Source organism: Mastigoproctus giganteus, chromosome 5 (genome assembly GCF_048544385.1).
Source record: "Mastigoproctus giganteus isolate SK-2022 chromosome 5, ASM4854438v1, whole genome shotgun sequence".
Taxonomy (NCBI): Eukaryota; Metazoa; Arthropoda; class Arachnida; order Uropygi; family Thelyphonidae; genus Mastigoproctus; species Mastigoproctus giganteus.
The window spans coordinates 87322079-87347221 of NC_143579.1; the positions used below are offsets into that span (position 1 = coordinate 87322079).

The 25143-nt window shown below is 36.5% G+C and overlaps 1 protein-coding gene across 1 annotated transcript in view; it reads right to left on the reverse strand.

The window, feature by feature from the left end:
* The window catches only part of LOC150085545 (kelch-like protein 5), a 380377-nt gene that overhangs the window by 56338 nt on the left and 298896 nt on the right, over positions 1-25143 (reverse strand). The window contains exons 9-10 of the mRNA XM_090373332.1: positions 21106-21268; positions 3496-3708 (exon numbers count right to left, since the gene is read on the reverse strand). Of these exons, the coding sequence (XP_090229458.1) occupies positions 3496-3708; positions 21106-21268 (376 nt within the window). The remainder of the gene's footprint in view (positions 1-3495; positions 3709-21105; positions 21269-25143) is intronic.

Sequence of the window (25143 nt, forward strand, 5' to 3'; positions counted from 1 at the left end):
ACATCATTTCTTGCAATCACATTTAGATTTCTTTCACAGAACCCTTGGTGAATGACAAGCAAGGTGAATGATTCCATCAAGGCATTAAGCTGATGTAAAATAGCTATTAAAATTTCTGGGATGAAAACATGTTGACAGACTATTGCTAGATGTTGTTCTGTAATGTCCTAGAAAAATGTAACAAAGGAAATCATCTGCATATTTTTTAAATTATCCATATCTCTTTTACAATAGTGTATACTGCAATATTTGAACTATATGTATCAAGTGTATTGGTTTTGAACAGTAAAAGTGACAAAAGTATAACTGTAACCAGTCTTGTGTGTTTTGTAATGAAATTATCTTAATTAACTTGTACTGATATTATATCAGCAGTTGTATTACGAAAACTATGAGTTATATATATATATATATATATATATATATATAGTCAGCTGTGCTATAACACGCATTCCGGCAAAGCGAATTTGCTCCAATGTGACTGATATATTAGGGAACAATGCGAGTATAACGTGAAAATCGTGTTGCCTCATATACGATTTTGTCTGAGAGTAACATAAGGTGAACGCAAAATCCAGCAAACTTGCTGGATTTTGCGTTCACCTTATGTTACTCGCGTTGGAACTTAGCAACTTGCGCAGCAATACATAGAAGTTTATGAAGCTTAAAAAATGTCAAATGTGTGAGAGCTATGATTCCCATTTACTGCAGTTATGTTGGTCGGAGCCATGCTGTTGTCATTTGCTGTATTCACAAGATAACGGGTGATACTGTAAGCTGGCTCATGTTTTCATGAGCTCACATTTTTCTCTTCGAACAGAAATTTTGTGAGGTGCGATAGCGTGAGCAGAGGAGTACATTTCTGGAGGTCAAGACCATAAAATAATAAAAACAATTTGCAGTTCCCAGTACTGGGCATTTCTGTTAAGGCAATCTATTATAAACAGTAGTAAACTAGATTTTATTGCATTTGCAATAATACCTACGGCTGGAATTCTGTGGGTTTTTACATTATTATGGTGAAACGTGTTTCCCCTTCAATGAAATCGTCAATCATATAAAAAACTTAAATAAATTTTCAGAATTCTCTTCGTTCCTATTTTTTAAACAGTTTTCTCACTGGTGCAATTTGTGTGTGCCATATTCGTCAATGTTGATTGCTTATCTATTTTACCATTTTAAATTTTACAATAAAAAAAAGAAAAAGTCAGTGAGCAGACACATCAATTAGTATGCATGTATTACAGTGCTATTCTTACTCTACTATTTATTTATTTATTAGAAATTTAAGATGTTTAAACCTGTGTTAACAATTTTATTTGGTTGCTAACTTTTTTTTAGTGTTTTTCTTACTACGCTGAACAATTTTTTTTTGAGTGCTCTACCCCATTCCCATTTTTCCCATAAGCCCTGTTATTTTTAATGCGCAAAATACCATAACGCAGTGATTTTTAGGAATACATGTACTGCTTTATAGCAGAACTGACTGTATAAACAAGAGTATATTTGAAATCAGTGTGCAAAACTGGTTTATACAAGTGTGTTCATATCTTTGATGGGGAAAGGAGGGAGAGAGTTTCATTTTGTTGACCAGTGGAATCAAATTGAAAATTGGGCCAATTCATCCATGACAGGGGATTGATTGAGTGGTATGAGGAAGCAGAAGATTTAAGATTTGGGTCTGATAACATCAGTTCAAATCCCTCCACCATCATTTCTTTCCTCTTTATTTTTTTTGAATCTTTGTTGTTTTCGATAAACGATTATTTGGATTACTGAAATAATTGATTATGGAAATTATTCAATTATGTGCATCACTAAGAGAGATAATAATATCACCATAGACCGTGTAACCTCAAAATCAGAATGGGATCCATATGATGTTCCTGAAAACTTAACTCGCAACAAACAAATTCTCGAGTTAAAGATGGACAATATGTATACTGTGTAAAAATACATATGTAATAAATTGTAAATAAAAAGGTTGGACCATCAGTAATACCTCTTAAGTGACAAAATTTTTGTAATTGAGTTAGTATCATGAAGTTTTATATATTGCTAGTACAGATATTAAGACATAAACATGCTAAAATAAAAGTTTCTGTCTATTACAGATCTGAAGCCATGTTGTTGTTGTTATTTGGTTTTTAGGAGCATTAGAAACTAAGGCCATATTGCTCCAGGGATATGCGGTGGTCATTCCCTGACCTTTCAGCATCCTCTGTATTTGGTGGTCACCGGCTCGAACCCCGGTCTAATCAAGAAGCATGTGCTATGCACTGCTGCTCCTGCCCATCTGGCTGCGGAGGCAACTTCTGAAGTCATGAACAATCAAACTGATGAATGTTTCTGCCAATGTTTGATAGAGTTCCTTCTCAAGTCAGGAGAAAACTCAGTTATATGGATTCATGAAAAACTGAGGAAAGAAAGTACACCAACAAGATGCTATACAGGGAGAAGTCAGTGACATTTGTGACCAGCCAAGGAGCAGAAGACCAAATCCTGTGTGCACTGAAGAAAACACTAAAATTTTGGATGAAATGATTCAAAAAGACAGGAAAATAACTACATATGCAAACAGTGGGGTGTTTAAAAAGAAGTGGCATTAACCATTTTAGATGCATTATGTTATAGGACAATATTCTGCAAGTGGGTACCCAAACTGTTAACAAGAAAAATTCTTATTAACAGCATGCTTTTAAAAAAAATCAGACAGAACAAAGTCCAGATTGATTCCATCTGATTTTTTCTCTTTGGAAATATCTTCATGAAAATCACTTTTTGAGTGAAGAAGTGCTGAAAAATAGAGTGAAAGTTTGGTTTCAACAACAGTTGAAGCCAGCCTGTCACTCTCTCTCTCTTCAATGCCATTCTTTCACCATAGTGCTTTCCAATTCAGTGAGCCAAATGGAAAGCATAATGGAAAAAGTGCATTGATAAACAAAGTGTATACATGCTTCCCAGTGTTTGTTTAATAAATAATATAAATATACAATTTTGTGTCTGTCTTCCTACATTTATGACCAAAGAGGCATTACTTATGAACCAATATTTGTATACTGGTATTAATTCATGTCTTATTTGGTTTTTGGTTTTTATATATTTGGTTTATATATATATTCTAACGTAAGCACATGCCTTTAATTCAAGTTTAGGACTTTATATTTGCCATATAAATCGACCCTTAAAATTTTAAATGTTTTTTTGCACTACTATGGTACTGGATGCCAGTTTTTCTTTTAACTGCTACATTCAAAAAGTTAATAACTAAAGTTCAATTTGTCAGCATCCCCCAGTTTTCATTTACAAAGAAGTTAGTAAAAGGCAATCATTTATCTTTAAAATATAAACAAACAAAAATATAAATATATAAATACAAAATATAAACATATAAATAAACAAACATCAAATATTTTTCTCAACAAATTCTACTATTTTATTTTATAAATCAGTCATACTAAGTGGAATAAGGCAATACCACAAAACATATTTTACCTTTCTACACAATCAAATCTTGAAACACTAGGATTCAAAATTGGAGCATCATGTCCCCCAAGAGCATAAAGATAACTATTCACAACCCCAACTCCTGCACCTCCTCTTCGCTTTGACATTGGTGCACAAAGAGTCCATTTATTAGTATGAGGATCAAAACATTCTACAGATCTAAGGCAGGAACTTCCATCCCTTCCTCCAACAGCATACAGCCTATAAGTAGAAAACATATATATATATATATATATATAAAATAAAAAATAAACATAAAAATCACAACTTAGTAGGATGGGAGTGCAGATTAAGCCTTGTTGCACCTAGTTCTAAACACAATATAATAATTAACAAGATATTATATTGTGTTTCATTCTCATAAAGGCAAAAAAAATATATATATATATATATACAGTCGGTCCTCGTATAACACGTGTTTGCATTACACGAATTCGATCATACACGATTTATAAATAGGGGAACGTTATCTTATATAACACGAACCGAATTCGCTTATACACGATTCGCCTTTGTGTTTACAAGAAATGGCAGTCGAATGCGGAATCACCCCAACTGAACGCAACACAATAGGAACGAAGAAGATTCTGAAAATGTATTTATGCGTTTTATATCAGTGAAGGGGAAACACATTTCACCATAATAACGTAAAAACCGACACAATTCCAGCTATCGATATAATCGCAAATGCAATTAGATGGAGTTTACTACCAGTTTATAACAGATTCCACTAGCAGAAACTCAACTGGAAATTGTTTTTATTGTTTTATGGTAGTAACCCCCAGAAATGTGCTTTAGTAAAATGTGAGGTGTTAATTAATAGTGTATCTCGGCCTTTACGGTGTTATTCATTCAGTTGCTACACGCGCGCAGCTTTGTTTATGTGTATCAAGCATGCCTCCTCATTGTGTAATTGTGCTTTATTCCCTAAAAATGAGTAAAATACTTAAAAGGTGTGAAAAGGAAGCGTCCTGGCTAAGACACTGCAGATTCAGAGAGAAAAAAGAAAAGCAATATCGATAAACAGAGATGGACTGGGTCAAAAATTCTTACCCGGGAAAATTTATAGTGGCCTCATACTACGGTTTATAGCCAAAATCACACCGGCCTCCGGCCCACCGTGGTTTCCCCCGTAAGGCTTATGGCCAGTCCGGTTCTGTCGATAGAGAAAAAATATGAAATTGTGAAACGTTTTGAGCGAAATGAAAGACCATGTGATATTGCACGTGCTACAGACCTAAATGAGGCAACGCGGAGAATTACAAAGAATGCAGAGAAAATAAAAACAACTTTCATAGCAGGAACAACTCAAAGTGTAATTAAAATCCATTAGATTAAGACACAAAGAATTGGAAGAGATGGAACGGCTGTCATCTGTTTGGATAGAAAATCAAACAAAAAACAAGTTTGCTTACGATAGAAACAAAAGCATTACCAATATTTTATTACGACTTACATATTATAAAATACGTAAGTATTTTATTACGACTATTTTATTTAATATAATAATTTTTTTACGAATAAAATACGTATTTTATTCGTAAAAAATACTTTTTTAGTATTAAAAAATACTAAAAATACTTTATTATAATATAATATTATTTTTATTACGTATTTTAATCGTTATAAAATACGTAAGCATTTTATAACGATTAAAATTACCCGATTATTTATTGTGTTTGGTAATGTTTTGGTTCCAAATGTGTGTTCAATCTTGGGTGGTCGGCACCTAACCCTACTTTTCCCATAGGGCCTGTTGTTTATATTGCACGATTTTGCATTGCACGAGGGTTTCTAGGAACGCAACTATCGTGCTATACGAGGACAGACTGTATATACAAAGGGTACTAGGAAAGTTTTGCAATATGATGCAACAATGAATCACAGGAAGCTGCTTGCTGCTGCATGTTGAGACATGTTCATACGTGCATAGTAGCCGCTGCGCCAAGTCGATGGGCTCAGTTATTCATTAGTAGTGAGAGTGTAAAGTGCTTGCGATGGCATCGTGGTCACGAAATGAGATAAGGACAGTTTTGCGGTATAATTTCGTGCATGGTTTAACCATAGACCAGTGCATAGAAGAAATGACTCTTGCACCAGATGATGATTGTCCACATCATACAACGATATTCAGGTGGTATAGAGAATTCCAAAGGAGAAATTTCACTCTGGAGGATTCTGAGAGGCCGGGAAGGCCACGAACGTCAGTTACGGAGGAAAACGTTACTGCTGCGAGGAAAATGCTTGACGAAAACAGGCGAGTGACCTACCAACAGATAGAGGATACTTTGGGCCTAAATGCACCAGCAGTTCTTTCGATTCTGCAAGTTCATTTGCACGTGAAGAAACTTTGTTCTCTCTCGGTGCCGCATCAACTGTCTGAAGAGCAGATGACACAACGTGTGACTTGGTGCCGGGAGATGTTAAAAGAGTTTGATAAGGGACAATCTCGGTATGTGAACAACATCGTGATAGGTGACGAGACTTGCCTGTACTATTACGATCTACCGACCAATGCTCAAAACAAAGTTTGGGTCTTTGATGATGACGACACACCCGTAATTGTCAGAAAATCCCGATCTGTAAAGAAGAAAATGATAGCTGTATTTTTCAAATCGAGTGGAATTGTGGAACGTGTCGTTTTGGACACGCAGAAGACAGTCACAGCTAAGTGGTATACTGAACAATGCCTGCCTAAAGTCATTGGATCTATGAAGAACCTGCGGCCAAAGCCAAGAATGGACACCTGGTACCTCCATCACGATAATGCTGCAGCTCACCGTGCCAAAGCCTGCACCGAATATTTGACCACGACAGGACTGAAACTTCTTGAGCACCCTCCCTACAGTCCAGACCTTGCTCCCTGCGACTTTGCACTGTTCCCGGATGTGAAAATGAAGCTAAAAGGGAGGCGGTTTTCCAGTGATGAGGACCTTCTACTGGCTTGGGACAACGAGTGTGCTTTACTCCCTAGTGAAACTTGGCAGAACTGGTTTAAAGATTGGTTTCGGAGGATGGAGAGGTGTATTGAATGTAGAGGAAATTACTTTGAAAAAATTAAATAAACAAAGCTGTATTGCAAAACTTTCCTAGTACCCTTTGTATATATATATATATGACCTTAAACAAAATAGCACTTTTGTAAGGTCAGCATCTATTTTGAAATGTAGGAAGCATCATTAGGTAGATCAGTGATGCTCAATCTTTAATGTCTAAGAGCTACCTGCAGTAACGCAGATTACATTGATGTCAACCAAAACAATGAGTTGTCTATGAATTGTTATTGTTATTTGGTTTTTAGGAGCATTAGCAACTAAAGCCATATTGTTCCGAGAATATGTGATAGTCATTCCCTGACCTATCCGCATCCTCCGTATTTGGTGGTGACGGGCTCGAACCCCAGTCTAATCAAGAAGCATGCGAATATCATCTTTTAAGGGCACAAAAGGTGATATGTTGGCACTAATGATATTAAGAGTACGAGACCGGCAGAATTACTTAACAAGTACAGGTCACTGTTGAACAAAAGCCGAGAATTAGGGTTGAATTTGAAAGTGTCTGCAATTCTGCCCAGACACGATAGGAGGGAGTATATGATGAGAGCCTTGTCGATCAATTCGGCCCTGGAAAGACTGTGCAAGGCTCAAGTGGTAAAATTTTTTTCAGCCTGGACTGTACTTGTTAACAGGAGAGATTGCTTCTATAGGGATGGGATACACTTAAATAGAAAGGGTGCAAGAATATTTGCTGATGCTATCGAGGCAGTGTTAGGTGGGTCGGAAAACTGCTAGCTTGGGGGGAGACAAAGACCAATAGATTGACAGTAGCCACTGGCAGAGGTGAAAGAGATTCTTGCACTGCTTCTATTAGAATGAGCAGAAGCCTGAAAAACAAGATGCTTGATATTTCAGAGACTGCTGGGAGCCATTGTGGTACAAGAAAACACATGGGTTGTGTTAGGGTAGCTAAGAATAGAAACAGGTGCAGGTATACTTGCGTGTACACCAATGCTAGGAGTTTAGTAAACAAATTTGATGAATTTGAGGTATTGCTCAAAACATCAAAGGCAGATATTGTAGGGATATCAGAGACGTGGTGTCACACAGATATAAGGGATGCAGAACTGGAATTTGGGGAGTACAACGTCTACAGAAAGGATGACAGGATAGGAAGGGGGGAGGGGTTATGCTATTAGGTAAGAAACACATAAAAACCAAGGAAGTGAAGCCAGTCGACATCGCTGGACAGTGCAGTGTTCAGTCAGTTTGGTGTGACATAAGCATTGGGAGATCAAAATTGAGAGTAGGAGTGTGCTATAGGCCTAATGACTCTGATGAGTATAATAAGAAACTGTACAGAGAAATAGAGTGGGCCAGTAAATCAGAGAGTCTTATAATGGGAGATTTTAATTTCCCAAATATTGACTGGAATTTGGGGGCTGGTCACTCGCACATTAGCAGGGCTTTTGTGGATTTATTGGATGATTGTTTTCTACATCAGTATGTTCGGGAGACAACTAGCGGGAGTAATACTCTTGATTTGATTATCAGCAGTGATTCTTCATGCATTAAGAAGCTGCAGATAAATGAACCACTAAGTGGCAGTGATCACAGTGTGCTGAAGTGGGATTTACTCAAAGAGGTAACTACCATTAGGGGTAAACGGAAGGGTTATTGCTTCCGTAAAGGCGACTACGATGGACTGAGCCAGTATTTAAATTCTATACAGTGGGACCAACTTATGATGTTACCAACAGCAAATTCAAAATGGGAAGCATTCAAAGAACTTATCTTGGAAGCTACTAGGCTTTACATACCAACTAAGAAATATTGTTCAAGGTTTAGGCCAAAATGGATGTCAGATGAACTAATGAGACATATGGCAGAGAAGAAAAATGCACGGGATACTTACAAATTAACACGACACAGAAGCCTATGATAGATACAAGTTGATATGCAACCAAGTTACAAAGGAGGTTAGGCAGGCGAAGGCAGATTATGAGAAATCCTTGGCAAGGGATGCAAAGAAAAACAGCAAAGAGTTCTTTACTTATGTAAACTCTAGAAGGAAGGGGATGAATCAGATTGGTCCACTTGATATTAATGGGTCAACTGTTGATGATCCTGCTCAGGTAGCTAACAAACTAAATGAATATTTTGCATCGACATTCACACATGAGGAATTATTCAGCGAGGGGAATGCCAGAGGTGTATTCAACTCTAGCAGTAAGCTACAGAATCTTGAAATAACTGAGAGTAAAGTGGAGGAGAGGTTGTTGAAGATAAACACAAGAAAGGCACCCGGGGTGGATGGGATCTATCCAGTTATATTAAAGGAGGCAGCAAAGGAAGTAAGCAAACCCTTAGCCATAATTATGAGAGCTTCCTTGGACTCAGGGGAGGTATCCACAGACTGGAGATGTGCAAATGTAACCCCAACTCACAAAGGAGGATCAAAGGCTGACACAAGTAATTATAGACCTGTGAATTTAACTTCTGTTCCAGGAAAATTAATGGAAGCACTGGTTAAAGAAGCACTGCAGGATCTCCTTGACAAGAATTCAGTTATAGCTCAGACAGAGCACGGTTTTGTTAAGAGAAGGTCTTGCCTGACCAATTTTGATTGGATACTATGATCTAGTCACAAAAGAATTGGATGCAGGGAATAACTTTGATATTGTATATTTGGATCTTAGAAAGGCTTTTGATACTGTTTCACATGGAAGACTGCTGCACAAATTGGAGCAGTGTGGCATTGGTGGCAAATTGTTGCTATGGATAAAGGGATGGTTGAGTGGCAAAAGACAGAGTGGTAATTAATGGACACTGCTCATCATGGACTAATGTTATTAGTGGAGTCCCTCAGGGTTCTGTGTTGGGTCCATTATTGTTTTCTGTATTTATAAATGATATTGATGATGGTATATCAAGCTTAATGTCCAAGTTTGCAGACGATACAAAGGTTGGCAGGGTTGTCAAGGACACTACTGACACTATGCTGCTGCAACAGGATCTGGAAAGGTTGAGCAGATGGGCTGAGAGGTGGCAAATAAAGTTTAACATTGACAAATGTAAAATACTACACATGGGAAACAGCAACCCCAGAGCACCGTATCAACTCTGTGGTACTACACTGACAGTGGTAGAGAATAAAAGGGACTTTGGGGTGGTTGTGCAGGCAGATATGAAGTTCTCTGAGCAGTGCAGAAGGGCTGCAAGAGTAGCTCATGGTGTATTGTCAATGATATATAGGAATTTTTCTAGCAAGGATAAGGTGGTGATTATTCCCTTGTATAAGGCAATGTTCAGGCCACACCTAGAGTACTGTATACAGGTCTGGAGGCCTCATTTCAAGAAGGATGTAGAGCTGCTGGAACGAGTACAGAGAAGGGCAACAAATTAGTGAATGGAACAAAGGGGTGCTCTTACGAAGAAAGGCTTAAGTTTTGCAAATTACAGTGTCTGGAGACTAGGCACCAGCGAGGTGATCTGATAGAGGTGTATGAAGTCTTGAATGGTTTGAGCATGCTCAATGCTGATGGGATTCTTCCTCTAGCTCAGAATAATCACCTGAGAGGGCATAAATTCAAATTGAGGAAAGACAGATGTAGGATAGACGTGCGGAAATTTGCCTTTAGCCAGCGTGTGGTTGGTTGGTGGAACAGACTTCCATCCCTTGTCGTGGAGGTTGATAGCCTAAATAAGTTTAAGGCTCAGCTGGACAGCTCAGACGGCCTCCGTAGCCGAGTGGGCAGGAGCGGGAGTGCAGTAGCACACGCGTTTTGAGTAGACCGGGGTTCAAGCCCCTGACTGCTGAATACGGTCGATCTGCCAACCCGCACTGGACCAGCGTGGCAAATTATGGTCCATTTCCCTTAACATGAATTTGTTGAGGAGGCTTCCATCCTGCAGTAGGTTGATAATGGCTGCACTTTACTCTTTTTGGACAGGTATTTTGAACGAACAGAGGGTGAAGTGGAAGTGGGTTTTTTTTTTTTTTTTTTTTTTTGGCTGATGCTGCATAAGCTTGCTTTCTTGCATCAAATGCCTCTACTAATGCTAATGCTACGCACTGCTGCTCCTTCCCACCTGACTATGGAGGCACCTATTGTCTATGAAACAAGTGGTCACGATTTATGAAAGTTTTTTCACGTGTTTTAAATCTGCATTTTTGTGACCTTTTCAACAAGATATTATATTATAATGGATTATAATGGAAAAAAAATGAATTCTCAACTAGGATTATTAGGATCATCAAATTGGAATATACAATGCATTCAGAAAATATTAATGAGATCAACCCAGGTGCAATAAACGTAATACTGTGCACTAGCCCCATAAATTTCCATGTCATTTTATTAAAAAAATATATTTTAAAGTATAATTACAATAGATTGTGTCACTACTTCCAGTACTAATATAATTTGTGGCTCATATTTTGATGTTTTACTAAGTATAAAAGATATATTAAAAAATTGAAAATTTTGACCTTTTTCTTGAAATGACGATAAATTAATGACCTATTAATTAATTGATGACAAATTAAGGTTTTTAAAATATAAATAGGGGCTTAGAGGAGAACAGGTATTCTGTGTGTTATCAGACACTCAGTCTAAAACACTGAGGGATCCAATATCTTTCTATTACAGAAGATTTAGGAGAAGTCCGGTTGGCCTGCCTCCCTAAAATCGACTCGTAGACACCTTCTCGATGGTAAGCCCTGTTAAATCACTTAGGTGGCAACGAACTTGTAAAGTGGTTCTCTTCAAGACACCTGGTCAGTGTGAAGAGGAAAAGACCAAACCCGCCAGCATATCACACCACGACGAAACAAATGGCCCTCAGTCCCCAGCGGCGTTCATATCCCCTCTTACGGCAGCGAGAGGTTCAGAGTGGAAGGAGAGGGTCTAAGAATCTCTGGGTACAACCAGGCTGCCATGCACGAAAACTAAAATTGACCTGTTACAACATAAGATTGCTCATTGGTGAAGTCAGGATATTAGAGCTGGAAAAGGAACTAGAAAATGTGAATTGGGATAACATGGGTTTGGCTGAAACAACAAGAAGAAATTAATCACTTGTAAGTTTATCAAGTGGAAATTTGTTGTACACCAATAGAAACAGTGAAAGGAGCAAAGGTGGAGTTGGGTTTCTGGCCCATAAAGATATAAAAAACAACATTTTAGAATTCAAAAGTACATCACCAAGGGTGTCAAGACAAATACTGGGGTGGATGGGATCTATCCAGTTATATTAAAGGAGGCAGTAAAGGAAGTAAGCAATCTGTTAGCCATAATTATGAGAGCTTCCTTGGACTCAGGGGAGGTATCCACAGACTGGAGATGTGCAAATGTAACCCCAACTCACAAAGGAGGATCAAAGGCTGACACAAGTAATTATAGACCTGTGAATTTAACTTCTGTTCCAGGAAAATTAATGGAAGCACTGGTTAAAGAAGCACTGCAGGATCACCTTGACAAGAATTCAGTTATAGCTCAGACAGAGCATGGTTTTGTTAAGGGAAGGTCTTGCCTGACCAATTTTGATTGGATACTATGATCTAGTCACAAAAGAATTGGATGCAGGGAATAACTTTGATATCGTATATTTGGATCTTAGAAAGGCTTTTGATACTGTTTCACATGGAAGACTGCTGCACAAATTGGAGCAGTGTGGCATTGGTGGCAAATTGTTGCTATGGATAAAGGGATGGTTGAGTGGCAAAAGACAGAGTGGTAATTAATGGACACTGCTCATCATGGACTAATGTTATTAGTGGAGTCCCTCAGGGTTCAGTGTTGGGTCCATTGTTGTTTTCTCTATTTATAAATAATATTGATGATGGTATATCAAGCTTAATATCCAAGTTTGCAGACGATACAAAGGTTAGCAGGGTTGTTAAGGATGCTACTGACCCTATGCTACTGCAACAGGATCTGGAAAGGTTGAGCAGATGGGCTGAGAGGTGGCAAATGAAGTTTAACATTGACAAGTGTAAAGTACTACATAGGGGAAACAGCAACCCCAGAGCAACATATCAACTCCGTGGTACTACACTGACAGTGGTAGAGAATGAAAAGGACCTGGGGGTAATTGTGCAGGCAGATATGAAGTTCTCTGAGCAGTGCAGACGGGCTGCAAGAGTAGCACATGGTGTCTTATCAATGATATACAGGAATTTTTCTAGCAGGGATAGGGAGGTGATTATTCCCTTGTATAAGGCAATGGTCAGGCCACACCTGGAGTACTGTATACAGGTCTGGAGGCCTCATTTCAAGAAGGATGTAGAGCTGCTGGAACAAGTACAGAGAAGGCCAACAAGGTTAGTGAATGGAACGAAGGGTTGCTCTTACGAAGAAAGGCTTAAGTTTTGCAAATTACAGTGTCTGGAGACTAGGCACTGGCGAGGTGATCTGATAGAGGTGTACAAAGCCTTGAATGGTTTGAGCATGCTCAATGCTGATGGAATTCTTCCTCTTGCTCAGAATAATCATTTGAGAGGGCAAAGATTCAAATTGAGGAAAGACAGATGTAGGATAGATGTGTGGAAGTTTGCCTTTAGCCAGCGGGTGGTTGGTTGTTGGAACAGACTTCCATTCGTTGTTGTGGTGGAAGTTGATAGCCTAAATAAATTTAACGCTGAGCTGGACAGGTACTTGGAACGAACGGAGGGGTGAAATGGGAGAGTGTTTTTTTTTTTTTTTTCTTTTGGCTGATGCTGAATAAGCTTGCTTTCTTGCATCATATGCCTCTACTAATGCTAATACTCAAGATTTCTAAGAGGTACAAGGTACAAGATTTCTAGGTACAAGCTAAAGGTTATAATGATTTATGCACCAACATCAAGCCATGATGATGAAGAGGTTGAAGAAATGTACACCAAAATTGAGGGTATTCTAGATGAGCAGAAAACCCACTACACTATTATTATAGGGGACTTCAATGCTAAGGTTGGAAAAAGACAAAACAGTGCAGAAATGGGAACTATAGAAAATTTTGGAATTGGTGAAAGAAATGAAAGAGATGAAAGACTTGTGGAATTTGCACAATCTCAAGGACTGTCAGTAATGAACACTTTTTCAAGAAAAGGGTGAACAGAAAGTGGACATGGAAGAGTCCAAATGGATTAACAACTAATAAAATCGACTTCGTCCTCTCTAACAGAAGATATATCGTGAATGATGTTACCGTCCTGAATAAGGTAGTTGGAAGTGATGACAGAATGGTAAGATGCACACTTGATATAGATGTAGGAAAGGTAAAAACTGACTCGAATAAATAATATTGTCCTTGAGATAACAGAAGAAGAGAAAAAGCAGTATGTACTGGAACTTAAGAACAAGTTTGACATTCTGCAGACGGCTCAGAACCAAGATATCAATGAGGAATAATACAACTTTCTGAAAGTGATAAAGCCCAAGAAACCTATAGGTAAAAAGAAATCCAGAGAAGAAAAAATTAGTCAAGAAACACTTTTCACGATGAACCAAAGAGGACAAATGAAAAGCAAGATAAACACTGACAAGGAGAAAATTGCGTATACTAAGTTATGCAAAGCCAGTAGAAAGAGGCTCAGAGAGGACATAAGAAGATTTAACACAAGAAAAGTAGAACAAGCATTAAGGGAAAACAAAGGACTTAAATCAGCAGCCATGAGCAGTAATACAGAAAGACAAACGATACTGAAACTGAAGAATATCAATGGTGTACTTATGAATTGCAGAGAAGGCATAATTCAAATAGCAGAAGACTACTATAGAGAATTATACAAGGAGCGAGAGAATGATGTGGGGAAGCAGTGGGGAAGATGGATTGCAAATTAGCAAAACATACGACATACCCGATGTTCTTCATGATGAGGTAGAACATGCATTGAAGAAAATGAAGAATCAGAAAGCCCTTGCGCAAAATGAAGTTACCGTAGAGTTGTTAAAATTGGGAGGAAGAGACATAACACAAAAACTGGCAAGGCTCTTCACAAAATGCATTAAAAAAGGTGTGACGCCTAAGCAGTGGAATAATGCAAACATAATTTTGCTGCATAAGAAAGGAGATAAATCAAAAATTGGAAATTATAGACCAATTAGCTTGTTATCCCACATCTACAAGTTGTTCACAAGGGTCATTACTAACAGATTATAAAGAATACTTGATGAGAATCAACCAAAAGAGCAAGCTGGCTTTAGGACAGGATTCTCAACTAGGAATCACCTTAATGTAATATCAGAGATAATGGAGAAAGCAAATGAATATAAAACACCATTATGCCTGGCATTTGTGGATTAAGAAAAAGCATTTGATTCCATACAGAATAAGGCAATGTTTCGGGCACTGGAAAGACAAGGCATAGATACCCCATATATTATGATTTTGAAGAAAATACATGAGAGCGCTACCTCCTTTATTAGACTAGACAAAGACAGTAGCAAATTTAGAATCGAGAAAGGAGTTCGACAAAGCTGTTTACTGCTGCCCTTGAGGAAGCTTTCAGAAGATCAGACTGGTCTCAGAAAGGAGTCGGTGTGAATGGAGAGTACCTAACCATTTACGATTTGCAGATGACATTGTGGTCATAAGCCACAATCCCAAAGAATTAGAGGGAAAATCTTAATCAGTTATGCACAGTTAGTAAGGATTTTGGACTAAAGATGAATATGGCTAAAACAAAAGTAATGATGAACAAAGGGACATAATGATTGAAGGAGCAGTAATTGAAAAGGTGGTGTCATATACTTATCTGGGACAAGTTATTAGCTGTAAGAATGATAAATGGATGGAAGTCAAAGAGAAGAATAAATTTTGGATGGATACCATTCAGGAAATATAGTCACATACTGAAGAGCAATAGCCCAATTTTTCTGAAATGTAAAATAATGAACCAATGTATACTCCCCACCATGACATGGAAGTGAAACTTGGGCACTCACCAAAAGAATGGAAGAGAAGCTGAGAAATACACAGCGAAGAATGGAACGAATTATATTGGGAATCAGACTGTTAGATAAGAAGAGAAACACATGGATTAGGCAGCAAACTCAAGTAAAGGACATTCTTATCAAAACTAAAGAACTAAAATGGTCTTGGGCAGGACACATAGCTCAAAGACATGATGACAGATGGACTAAGAAAATAACAGAATGGTACCCAAGAGGAGCTAGAAGAAAACCTGGAAGACAATGGCAGAGATGGATAGATGAAATTCATGAGTTTGTGGGTAGTAAATGGGTGGCCATTGCACAAAACAGAAGGAACTGGAAAGTTGCTGGAGAGGCCTTCATCCTGCAGTGGATTGAAAATGGCTGATGATGATGATGATAAAATATAAAAGCAAAAAGTTCAGGTATGTATAAGACAAATCACTAAATCTGTAATTAGGTTTATTAAAAAATAGGGAACACTTGAACTATGAGATAAGTGCAGCAAATTAATGCTGTAAACAGAGTTACAGGCAAGGAAAGGAAGGTACTATTCTGTTCCAATAGAATTCAATTTTTGTCTCATTTTAAAACGAGGTTTAGACACAGTAATCAAATTGGGAGGGTGTAGTTCTCCTTATTAAATTTTTGTAATAAAGAGTTCCCCTTGTTCATTTTCTGAGCAGGACATTTTCCTTGTTAAAATACTTTTTATACTACAAAAATATAGATTTTGAGCAAACTCCAAATTAAAATAATGTATTATTGAGTTTGTGTCTATTTTTTATTTCAATTTTTGCATATGCCTGAATGAAAAAATTTTCAAAATGCTGTTCTTTAAAAACTGTTAAAAATACTGTTAATGTAGACTAGAATGAAACAATTTTTTAAAATACTGTTTAAAAAAACAGCATTTTTAAAAATTGTTTCATTCTACTATACAACATGTCTACAATAAAAATTGTTATTTATTTGGCTGTGCTCTAAATTTAATTTAAATAAAAAAATTTTAAAAATTTATAAATTATAAGTAAGCATAAGATGGCCAAACCACCAAGTGGAGCAGAATTTCAAAAGAGAAGTTGAGGCAGGAAGAAGAAAAGAAATTGTCAAATAATTTTCAAAATTGGTTTTTGCCAGTGGTTTGCACTGACCACAATAAAGAAAACCCTGTTATCTGCAATTCTTTCATTCTAGAAGCTGAAGAAAATTGTAGTGAAACAGAGGTTATAACATAATAATAATTCTGAAAATGACCACAAAACTGAGTCAGGAGTCCCAGCAGATTGTGAAAAATGAAAATAATAATAATAATCATAACATGCTGAACTTAAATATCCCACATCTTGGCCATTGAAAATCTGAGAAAATCAGATTCTTTTTAACAGAGAATGGAATGGATCAAGGCAAAAATGAGGATTTCATTATTCTTTAATCGAGGACGGATTTTCTATTGAGTGGTTTGGGAAAAAAAAAAAAAAAAAACCTGTTAATGTAAAAAAAAAAATGGTAAATTTTAGACAGAAATTGGCTGATTTTCTCCAAAGAAACTAAATCTTTGTTTGTTTTCATGCCTTTTATTTGGAACTAATAAAAATATTGGCACTGTGCTTTCACCAGTCTATTCACAGAAAGCCTTTTCCTCTTGGAAACACTTATATTAATGTATTCCAAATAACAAAAATTCGTTAAAACCCCATGAACACTTTCTAAAATAGAAATCAATGAAAAAGAGTCTAAAAAATTCTGGACTTCTTGATGATGCTCTACAAAAAGTTATTTTAACAGAGAAAGAAAAATGGAGAATTTTAAAAATTATTCTGGATGCAATATTATTTTGTGAAAAAAAATTAAAATGTCTTGCATTAGGAGGTTCAAATGAGATAGTTGGGAATCCCAAAACTGGAATAATAATATTCCAGCTTTGGGATTCCAACTCCCAGTTGTGAACTTTTTATAATAAAGAACTAGCAGAACAAATTTCAAATAATCGAAAAGGAACTGTGAATTATTTATCACATAAAATTCAAGACGAATTTATATGCTTAACTGGAAATGAAATTCGGGCCAGCATTATTTAAAAAATTAAAAAAGCTAAGTACTGTACTTCTCCTTGTTAATTGATTGGACACCTAATGTTAAAAAATGAATTTGCCACATTGGTGCCATGTTCCGCACATAGCCTTAATTTAGCTGGTGTACATACAGGCTGCAGCACTAATAACATCTGGGATGGTAAGTTTTTTTGGCATTGTTCAAAGAATATTTTCTTTTTTTTCCTGGTTCCACTATTCGCTGGGAAATTTTAATGAATACTTTGAAGATTTTACTTAAAAGCACAGACACAAGATGGTCATCCAAAGAAGGAGCTATAAAATCTTTGTTCTTAAAAATAACAAAAGTTAATGAAGTCTTAATTAATATTGAAGATATGTCTGCAAATGCAGAACTATCAGTATTGCTCAAAGTCTGCTTTAAAAAGTAGACTATCCATTTTTATGAAGATTGGCTATATGGAATAAAATCCTTCATAATATTGACTGTGTAAATAAAGCAATGCAAGCTACAAAGCTTTGCATACAACACTCTTCCCAGTTAATAAGAGTATTCATAAAAAGTCTCTAAAAAATACAGCAAAGTTAATTTCAAGATATTTTCAGATATGCTGCTACCACAGCAGAAAAAATGAATAAACTAGCTACATTTCCAGATGAAATAAAAAAGAATGACACTTTACAAATCTTCAGACGATTTAAATTTATTTGCCGAACAACAATTTTGTATTGAAATTAAGTATGTTTTGGATGTTCTTATGAATGGCTTAAGCACTTGATTTGAAAAACTGATTACTAAATATATAAACATAAACTATCTGGTTTTTTAATTTTTTTTGTAGTTTATATGTACTTTCTTTGTAGTTTATATAGAAATAAATAAATTCCCTGTAGATATAAACAAATATTTGGAAGTTTCTTTTTCTTTGATATTTTTGTTTTGTTATATTCATTGTATTAATAAATATATGCAAATAGTAGACTATTTGCAACAGTAATTTTCATAAATTCACAAAGATTGCAGAAGCGTAGCAAGCAGGATGCAGAGGGGGAAATTTCACCCGGGCGCCAAGCTTCACAGGTGCAAACTGAAGGAATTACCTATCACATTCAGGATGCCAGGAAGACATGTTGCCCCTGGGCGTCGATGACCCTAGCTATGCTACTGAAAGGTTGACTACCTGCATATAATGGGGCTCACTTATAACACTTTTGCCCCAGGCACAGGATTGCCTAGTTCCGGCTGTGGTTTCATATATTAACTCATGCAAACTCCAAAAAAAAAAAAGTTTTGAACATCACATTTCAAATAGTCAATTTTTTGGATTTTAGAGCTGGATTGTGGTGGTCAATGGGTACTTCTCTATGTGGACCTATGTTATTAGTGGTGTCCCTCAGAGTTCGGTCTTGGGGCCATTGTTGTTTTGTATATTTATCAATGATATTGATGAAGGTATATCAAGCTTAATGTCAAAGTTTGCAGATGATACAAAGGTTTCATGGTTGTTAATAATAATAATGACAGTATGCTGCTGCAACAGGATCTGGAAAAGTTGGGTAGATGGGCTGAGAAGTGGCAACCGAAGTTTAACATTGACAAATGCAAAGTACTGTATATGGGGTAGCAGTAACCACAGAGAAATGTACCAACTGTTTGGTGTTACACTCAGGGTAGTAGAGAATGAAAGAGACCTTGGGGTAATTGTGCAGTTAGATATGAAGTTTTCTGAGCATAATACTAAACTGAAAAGGATTAAGAATGCCTAAATCCATGGTAGCAATCTTTACAAAAACAAAATCCCTTCTCTTTGATCCATCCATTTACAGTATGTATCCTTTACATAGTTAATTCTTGAAGTAAATCTCACATTAATAGACTATGATCACTGCCAATAATTAGATCAAAAGTAGTTTGTTTCCTCATTAACATGCTCATGTAAAAAATAGCCATTCGATAAATCCAGAAAAGTTCTGCCATTGTTTAAGTGTAAGTGTAAGAAAAATTTAAATCTTTCATGATCAGATATTCTAATTTACTGGCTCATTATACTTATCACAGTCATCAACATCCGGTCTTCAGCATACTTCTATTCTCATTTTTGTTTTCCCAGTGTTTATTATCACAATGAAGTAACTCAACATCAATAACATCAACTGGGTGAATTGTCTTAGATTTTGTGTGCTTCATAACCAAGAGCATAACCTCCATCTCCCGCACTGTCTCTCCTTTTTGTGCACAGAGAGCAGCACTAGAAAAGGCTGGCTGGGACTGTCTACACACACACAAAATAATAACAATTAAAAAAAAAAAAAAAAAAAAAGTCCAATATATTCAACTTCTGCATCCCCTATGTCTGAGTGGCACCATGTTTCCAATATTCTACAGCATCCACATTTGAAGGCAACCAATACAAAGTCATTAAGTTTATTTGCCTAGCATTAGTGTACAAGCATGTATATGTGCCTCCTGTTTTTGCTCTTAGCAACCCGAACAGGTCCTACGAGGATCTCCTCAGCAGGAATTGTAATTCCCCCACACCTTGTTTTCCAGCTGTTCCATATCCAAATAGTAATACAGGAATCAAATTCACCTCTATGAGCTTATTATCTCTCCCCCACCATGGCAAGCTGCACAGCAAAACATTTAAAAACTCTTTACACATTTAAAATGTTAATTACATCTATGATTTTTGTATGTGGTATTTCTTGTACATTCCAAAATCCTGCAATCCTGGATTTGTGGAACATGTTCCACAATAACAAAGTGTTTCTATTCTCTGGCATCTAATACTTCTATCACTACATACTGTTGTCTTTCTTTTCATTTGGATTCTCATTTTTCATCAGAAAATGAGAATAAACATTCAATCTTCTGTAACTGAGCATGACAGCCTTTTTTTTAAGCTTTCCTACTACTAAACAAGCAAAACCATTTGAAACTGCTTTTGACAAAGGTTCTTTTAAGATGGATCTGTCAGCTTTATCATTATGAACCTCTTCACAATTGAGACTCCTAAAAGCCAGGAAAACAATTTTTGTTCACCATTTCATTCACTTTAAACTGAACAAATAACTAGCACGATAATGGTCAGCTCTGTCTATATGTCACCCTATATTTCCACCTCCTGTTTTACTTTCCATATTGTTTCTTTATTTCAGTTTCAGTATTATAGAAAGCAGAAAGTAGTTTTACTACAGTTCGGTTGCCTCTCTATGCTTTATTTTTTTTTCAAAAACTAACAATCCTTTGCTTTTCAATTTTATTTGTGATCTTCATTTTTGACTGTAATCCCTTTCTATTTCCCATAACAGTGCTCCTTATGTGTATACTTAATTTAGTTCATGAAGTTCTCTTGCTATTTAATGCTAGTGTGAAATCAGTTAGCGAATAAATGAAATCCACTACCCTTGATATTGTAAAGCAGTTTTTGGAAGAGATGAAGCACGATCCTTGAAGTGAAAGTGATACTTTAAAATACTTTGATTTTCTTTAGTAGTCTACTCTCTGGAGTTCTGTTTACATATTTGTTTGCTGCATTCTATTCTTACAACATTAAGAAACATGTTTATTTTTTCAGCAGTGTTTAAATGTGAAACATCCCTAAATAATTATTTAAAACATATCCACACCTGCTGTTCAAAACTGCTATCCCTGCAGTACTGCGCTGAGTGTTCATAGGTGCTACATAACTCCACTGACGAGTGTAGGGATCCCAACGTTCCACTGTGTTTAGATAACTCCAGCCATCATGACCTCCAACAGCATACATAGGGCCTTCAAGCACACCAACTCCTAGAAAAAAGTATATTTTGTTTAAAAATTAACTTATAAAATACATTCGAGCAGATTAATTCTAATAATTACATATTTTTAAACCTGTTTCTAAATAAAAAACAAAAATCATAACTTAACCATAGTATATTTACACAAGACACATATAGTAATAACTGATCCTATTAACCATATAATGGGAATGTCAAAAAATATCCAAAGCCAGGCACGTGGTTTATGCACCATTAAGCTTGCTTTTTTATATATATACTGAGTTGGCTTCATCAGCAAAACCTATCTAATACCTTTTGAGGATCACTTTTCGCCTGTAATATAGCCAATACACATGGCATGGGCTGCAAAAGGTGTTGCAGGGTGTCCTGTAGCAGTGCTACCCATGCACTGCACAAAGTGCCCAGTAATGCCCACATGCTGTCATGTGGATGGTCACATCGAATTTCCTTTTAAGTCCCAGACATGCTCAACTGGATTGAGATTGGGTAAGTTAGGCAGCCTGGGAGGACAGAAAATTCACTGGCATGTTCCTGAAACCAGATAGCAATCTGCTGGGCCTTGTGCCATGGTGCATTGTTGTGCTGATAAATACGAGAAATGTCTGAATACACTATCATTATGAAGGTGTATACTTGGTTTGCAATGATAGAAAGACAGACGTTCCTACAGAGTTGTTAATTAATGGTGATGTGAGGACCCAGAGCATGCCACCAAAATAGTCCCCAAAAACCATAACACCACAGCCTAACGACCTCAAACAGTGCATCTAGGTGCCATTGCCTCACACTGCTTTCTCTAAATGTGGGTCCACCTGTTAGCATAAGAGAATTGGAAACAGGATTCATCACACCAGATGACATTTTTCCACATATCAGTGATACAGTGTTGGTGCTGATGTGGCTATGCAAGGCAAGTTTCTTGTATCTGCAGTGAGCATAGATACCTATGATAGCCATTGACTGCCACAGCCTATACAAGCTAATGTTTGGTGCATTGTCCATGTGGATATTGGTCTTACTGTTCTACATTGTAGTGGGTGGTTAGCCGGGTCACTGCTGTGTTATGAGAGAAGACATTATATATATATGAATGGGTATTCAATGTAATTCTATAAAGGTAACGTTTAAAGAGTTACATATGAAAAAGGCATACAGTTGATGAAATGGTTTCAGTGAATGCAAAGTTAATAAATAGGCATGACAGATGCACCTAAAAGCACAAAGCAGCATTAAAGGATGCAAGAGTAAATATAAGTTGTATTATTGTTGTTGTTATTATTTGGATATTTTTAGGAGCATTAGCAACTAAGGCCATATTGCTCGGTGAATATGCGGTGGTCATTCCCTGCCCTTTCGCATCCTCCGTATTTGGTGGTCACGGGCTCCAACCCTGGTCTAATCAAGAAGCGTGTGCTACGCACTGCTGCTCCTGGCTACGGAGGCGCCTAAGTTGTATTAATATATTGAATTAAATATGCATAAATGGATGTAATAGTTATACAAAGTACCAGCAACTAGCAGGGTGAGGAAAGTATGGGCTGAATTACCAAGCCAATATAAAGTGGAGGAACTGTAAAGGAAAATTAGTACATCAAAATAATAATATAATGCAAATAAAATGGAAATAAAAATAAAAATTAAAATGTTATAGCTGTCATCAGATATGGGGGAACATATTTAGAAAATGGCTGAATATAGGTAATGCAAATATACATGATCTGATGTCAGCAGAAATAATTATTGATACATGATCAGGTATTTCATCAGGGGACTACACCTGACCATGTATCAGGAACTGAGTTTCTATACTTGTCCATAGTAGTAGAAGAAAAGTGAATGGCCAAAACAAGTCATGATAAAGAATTAGCACTTTCTAATACAGTACTCACTTGGCGGGTGGTTTGAAACTTATGAACCATTTATTTTTTTTTTTTATTTTCTGGAATTTTCTAAATTTTTTTCCGTGGTTAACCGTGGGTAACTGAATCAGCAAATACCAAATCAGTGGATACAGGGGCAGACCTGTATACAGATTTGCCATCAAAAACATAATTATTGGAAATGCAGAGATTTATGAGATTGTTCCAATAAACTGAATTACAACCAGTAATATGTTTGTAGTTATTGTAATTTTCATTCAAGACTGATTTTAAGTTGGTCAGGTTGATTGAATGATTTTGATTTTACTGGTAAAAAAACGACTACGGTTATACTGCGCCAAAAAAATGTTGGTTAGATCATGCTGGTAAACAGACTATTGAAGTCAAAAGTTTGAACATGAGAGACATTGTCAGTATTCAGAGCATTAATAACTGGTATATTGTTATTAATTATTCTACTATCAGGAAGGATGTCCATGATAGGTTTAAGAAACTTTTCAAAAGTTTTGCCAGGTTTATGGGTGTAACTGTACTTGCTGGAAGTAATGAACCTGAAGCTTGTGGGGTTTTTGTGGAACTTGGGTATGAAATAAATATAAGGAAATTTTTAATTATTAAAGCTGATTTTAGGTTTCTTGCTGAAAGCAATTAACTTCTTTGTAATGATACTGCTGTTGTTAGTGATAGACTTGTAGGTGGAACTGGAATTTAATTCTGCATTTAATGTTTGGAAATAAAAGGCTTTACTGATTATGGCATAATTTCAGGAGGCTTTATCAACAGGGGTGATGATAAAATGTTTGTGTAGGTCAGCCAATTGTTGTTTAATGTGGAAAAATGGAATTTTAATGTGGCAATAATGACTTATAATGGTGTAGCATCATACTTAGTACTAAATTAATCCATAGTTGGAAGACTTCAATGGAGATGTTATAATGGTAAGAGAGCTTAATACAGAAGTTAAGCAAATCATGGTATAACTGTTTTTTGAAAGGTTTAAAGCAGATTTTAAAGTATGGCCTATATTTGAAGCCATAAGACATGATGCTTCTGAGATCCTTGTTAGATATAATATCTAAATTGCATGTTATGATATGGCCAAAGGGTGTATCAATAAATGGTTGGAAATTGACCTGATGGCAAATACATCCACTGTAAATGGTCTGATTGAGGTGGATAAAGCCTTGAATGGTTTGAGCATGCTCAATGCTGATGGGATTCTTACTCTTGCTCAGAATAATCGCCTGGGAGAGCATAAATTAAAATTGAGGAAAGACTATATTTGTTTGTTTGTTATTTGGTTTTTAGGAGCATTAGCAACTAAGGCCATATTGCTCTGGGATACGCGGTGGTCATTTCCTCACCTTTCCGCATTCTCCGTATTTGGTGGTGACGGGCTCGAACCCCGGTCTAATCAAGAAGCATGTGCTACGCACTGCTGCTCCTTCCCATCTGGCTATGGAGGCGCCTTGAGGAAAGACAGTAGTAGGATAGATGTGCAGAAGTTTGCCTTTAGTCAGCATGTGGTTGATTGCTGGAACAAAACTTTCATCTGTCATTGTAGAAGTTGATAGATTAAATAGATTGAATAGATTGAATGCAGAACTAGACAAACATTTGGAGCAAGTGGATGGGTGAAATTAGAAGATTTGGTTTTTTTTTTTTTTGGCTAATGCTATATAAGCTTGCTTTCTTGCATCATATGCCTTTACTAATACTAAATGGGTTCAAGATTAAATTTATCCAAGTTAGTTGCTAGATGCTTGTACAGCAGGCCCTCATTATAATGTGGTTCACTTTGGCTGATTCGCTATAATGCTGTTCTTATATTATAACCCGTAACTGACTATAACGCTGTCACAAATCACTATAACACTCTTTTAGAGATGCATTTTTGGCATATTTAACGAAATTGTTTCATCTGATGGAGTCGATATCTTGAAAATGAGTAGCAAAACAGCATTAAAACATTTCCCACACTTAGTAAAATTTTCTTGCATGC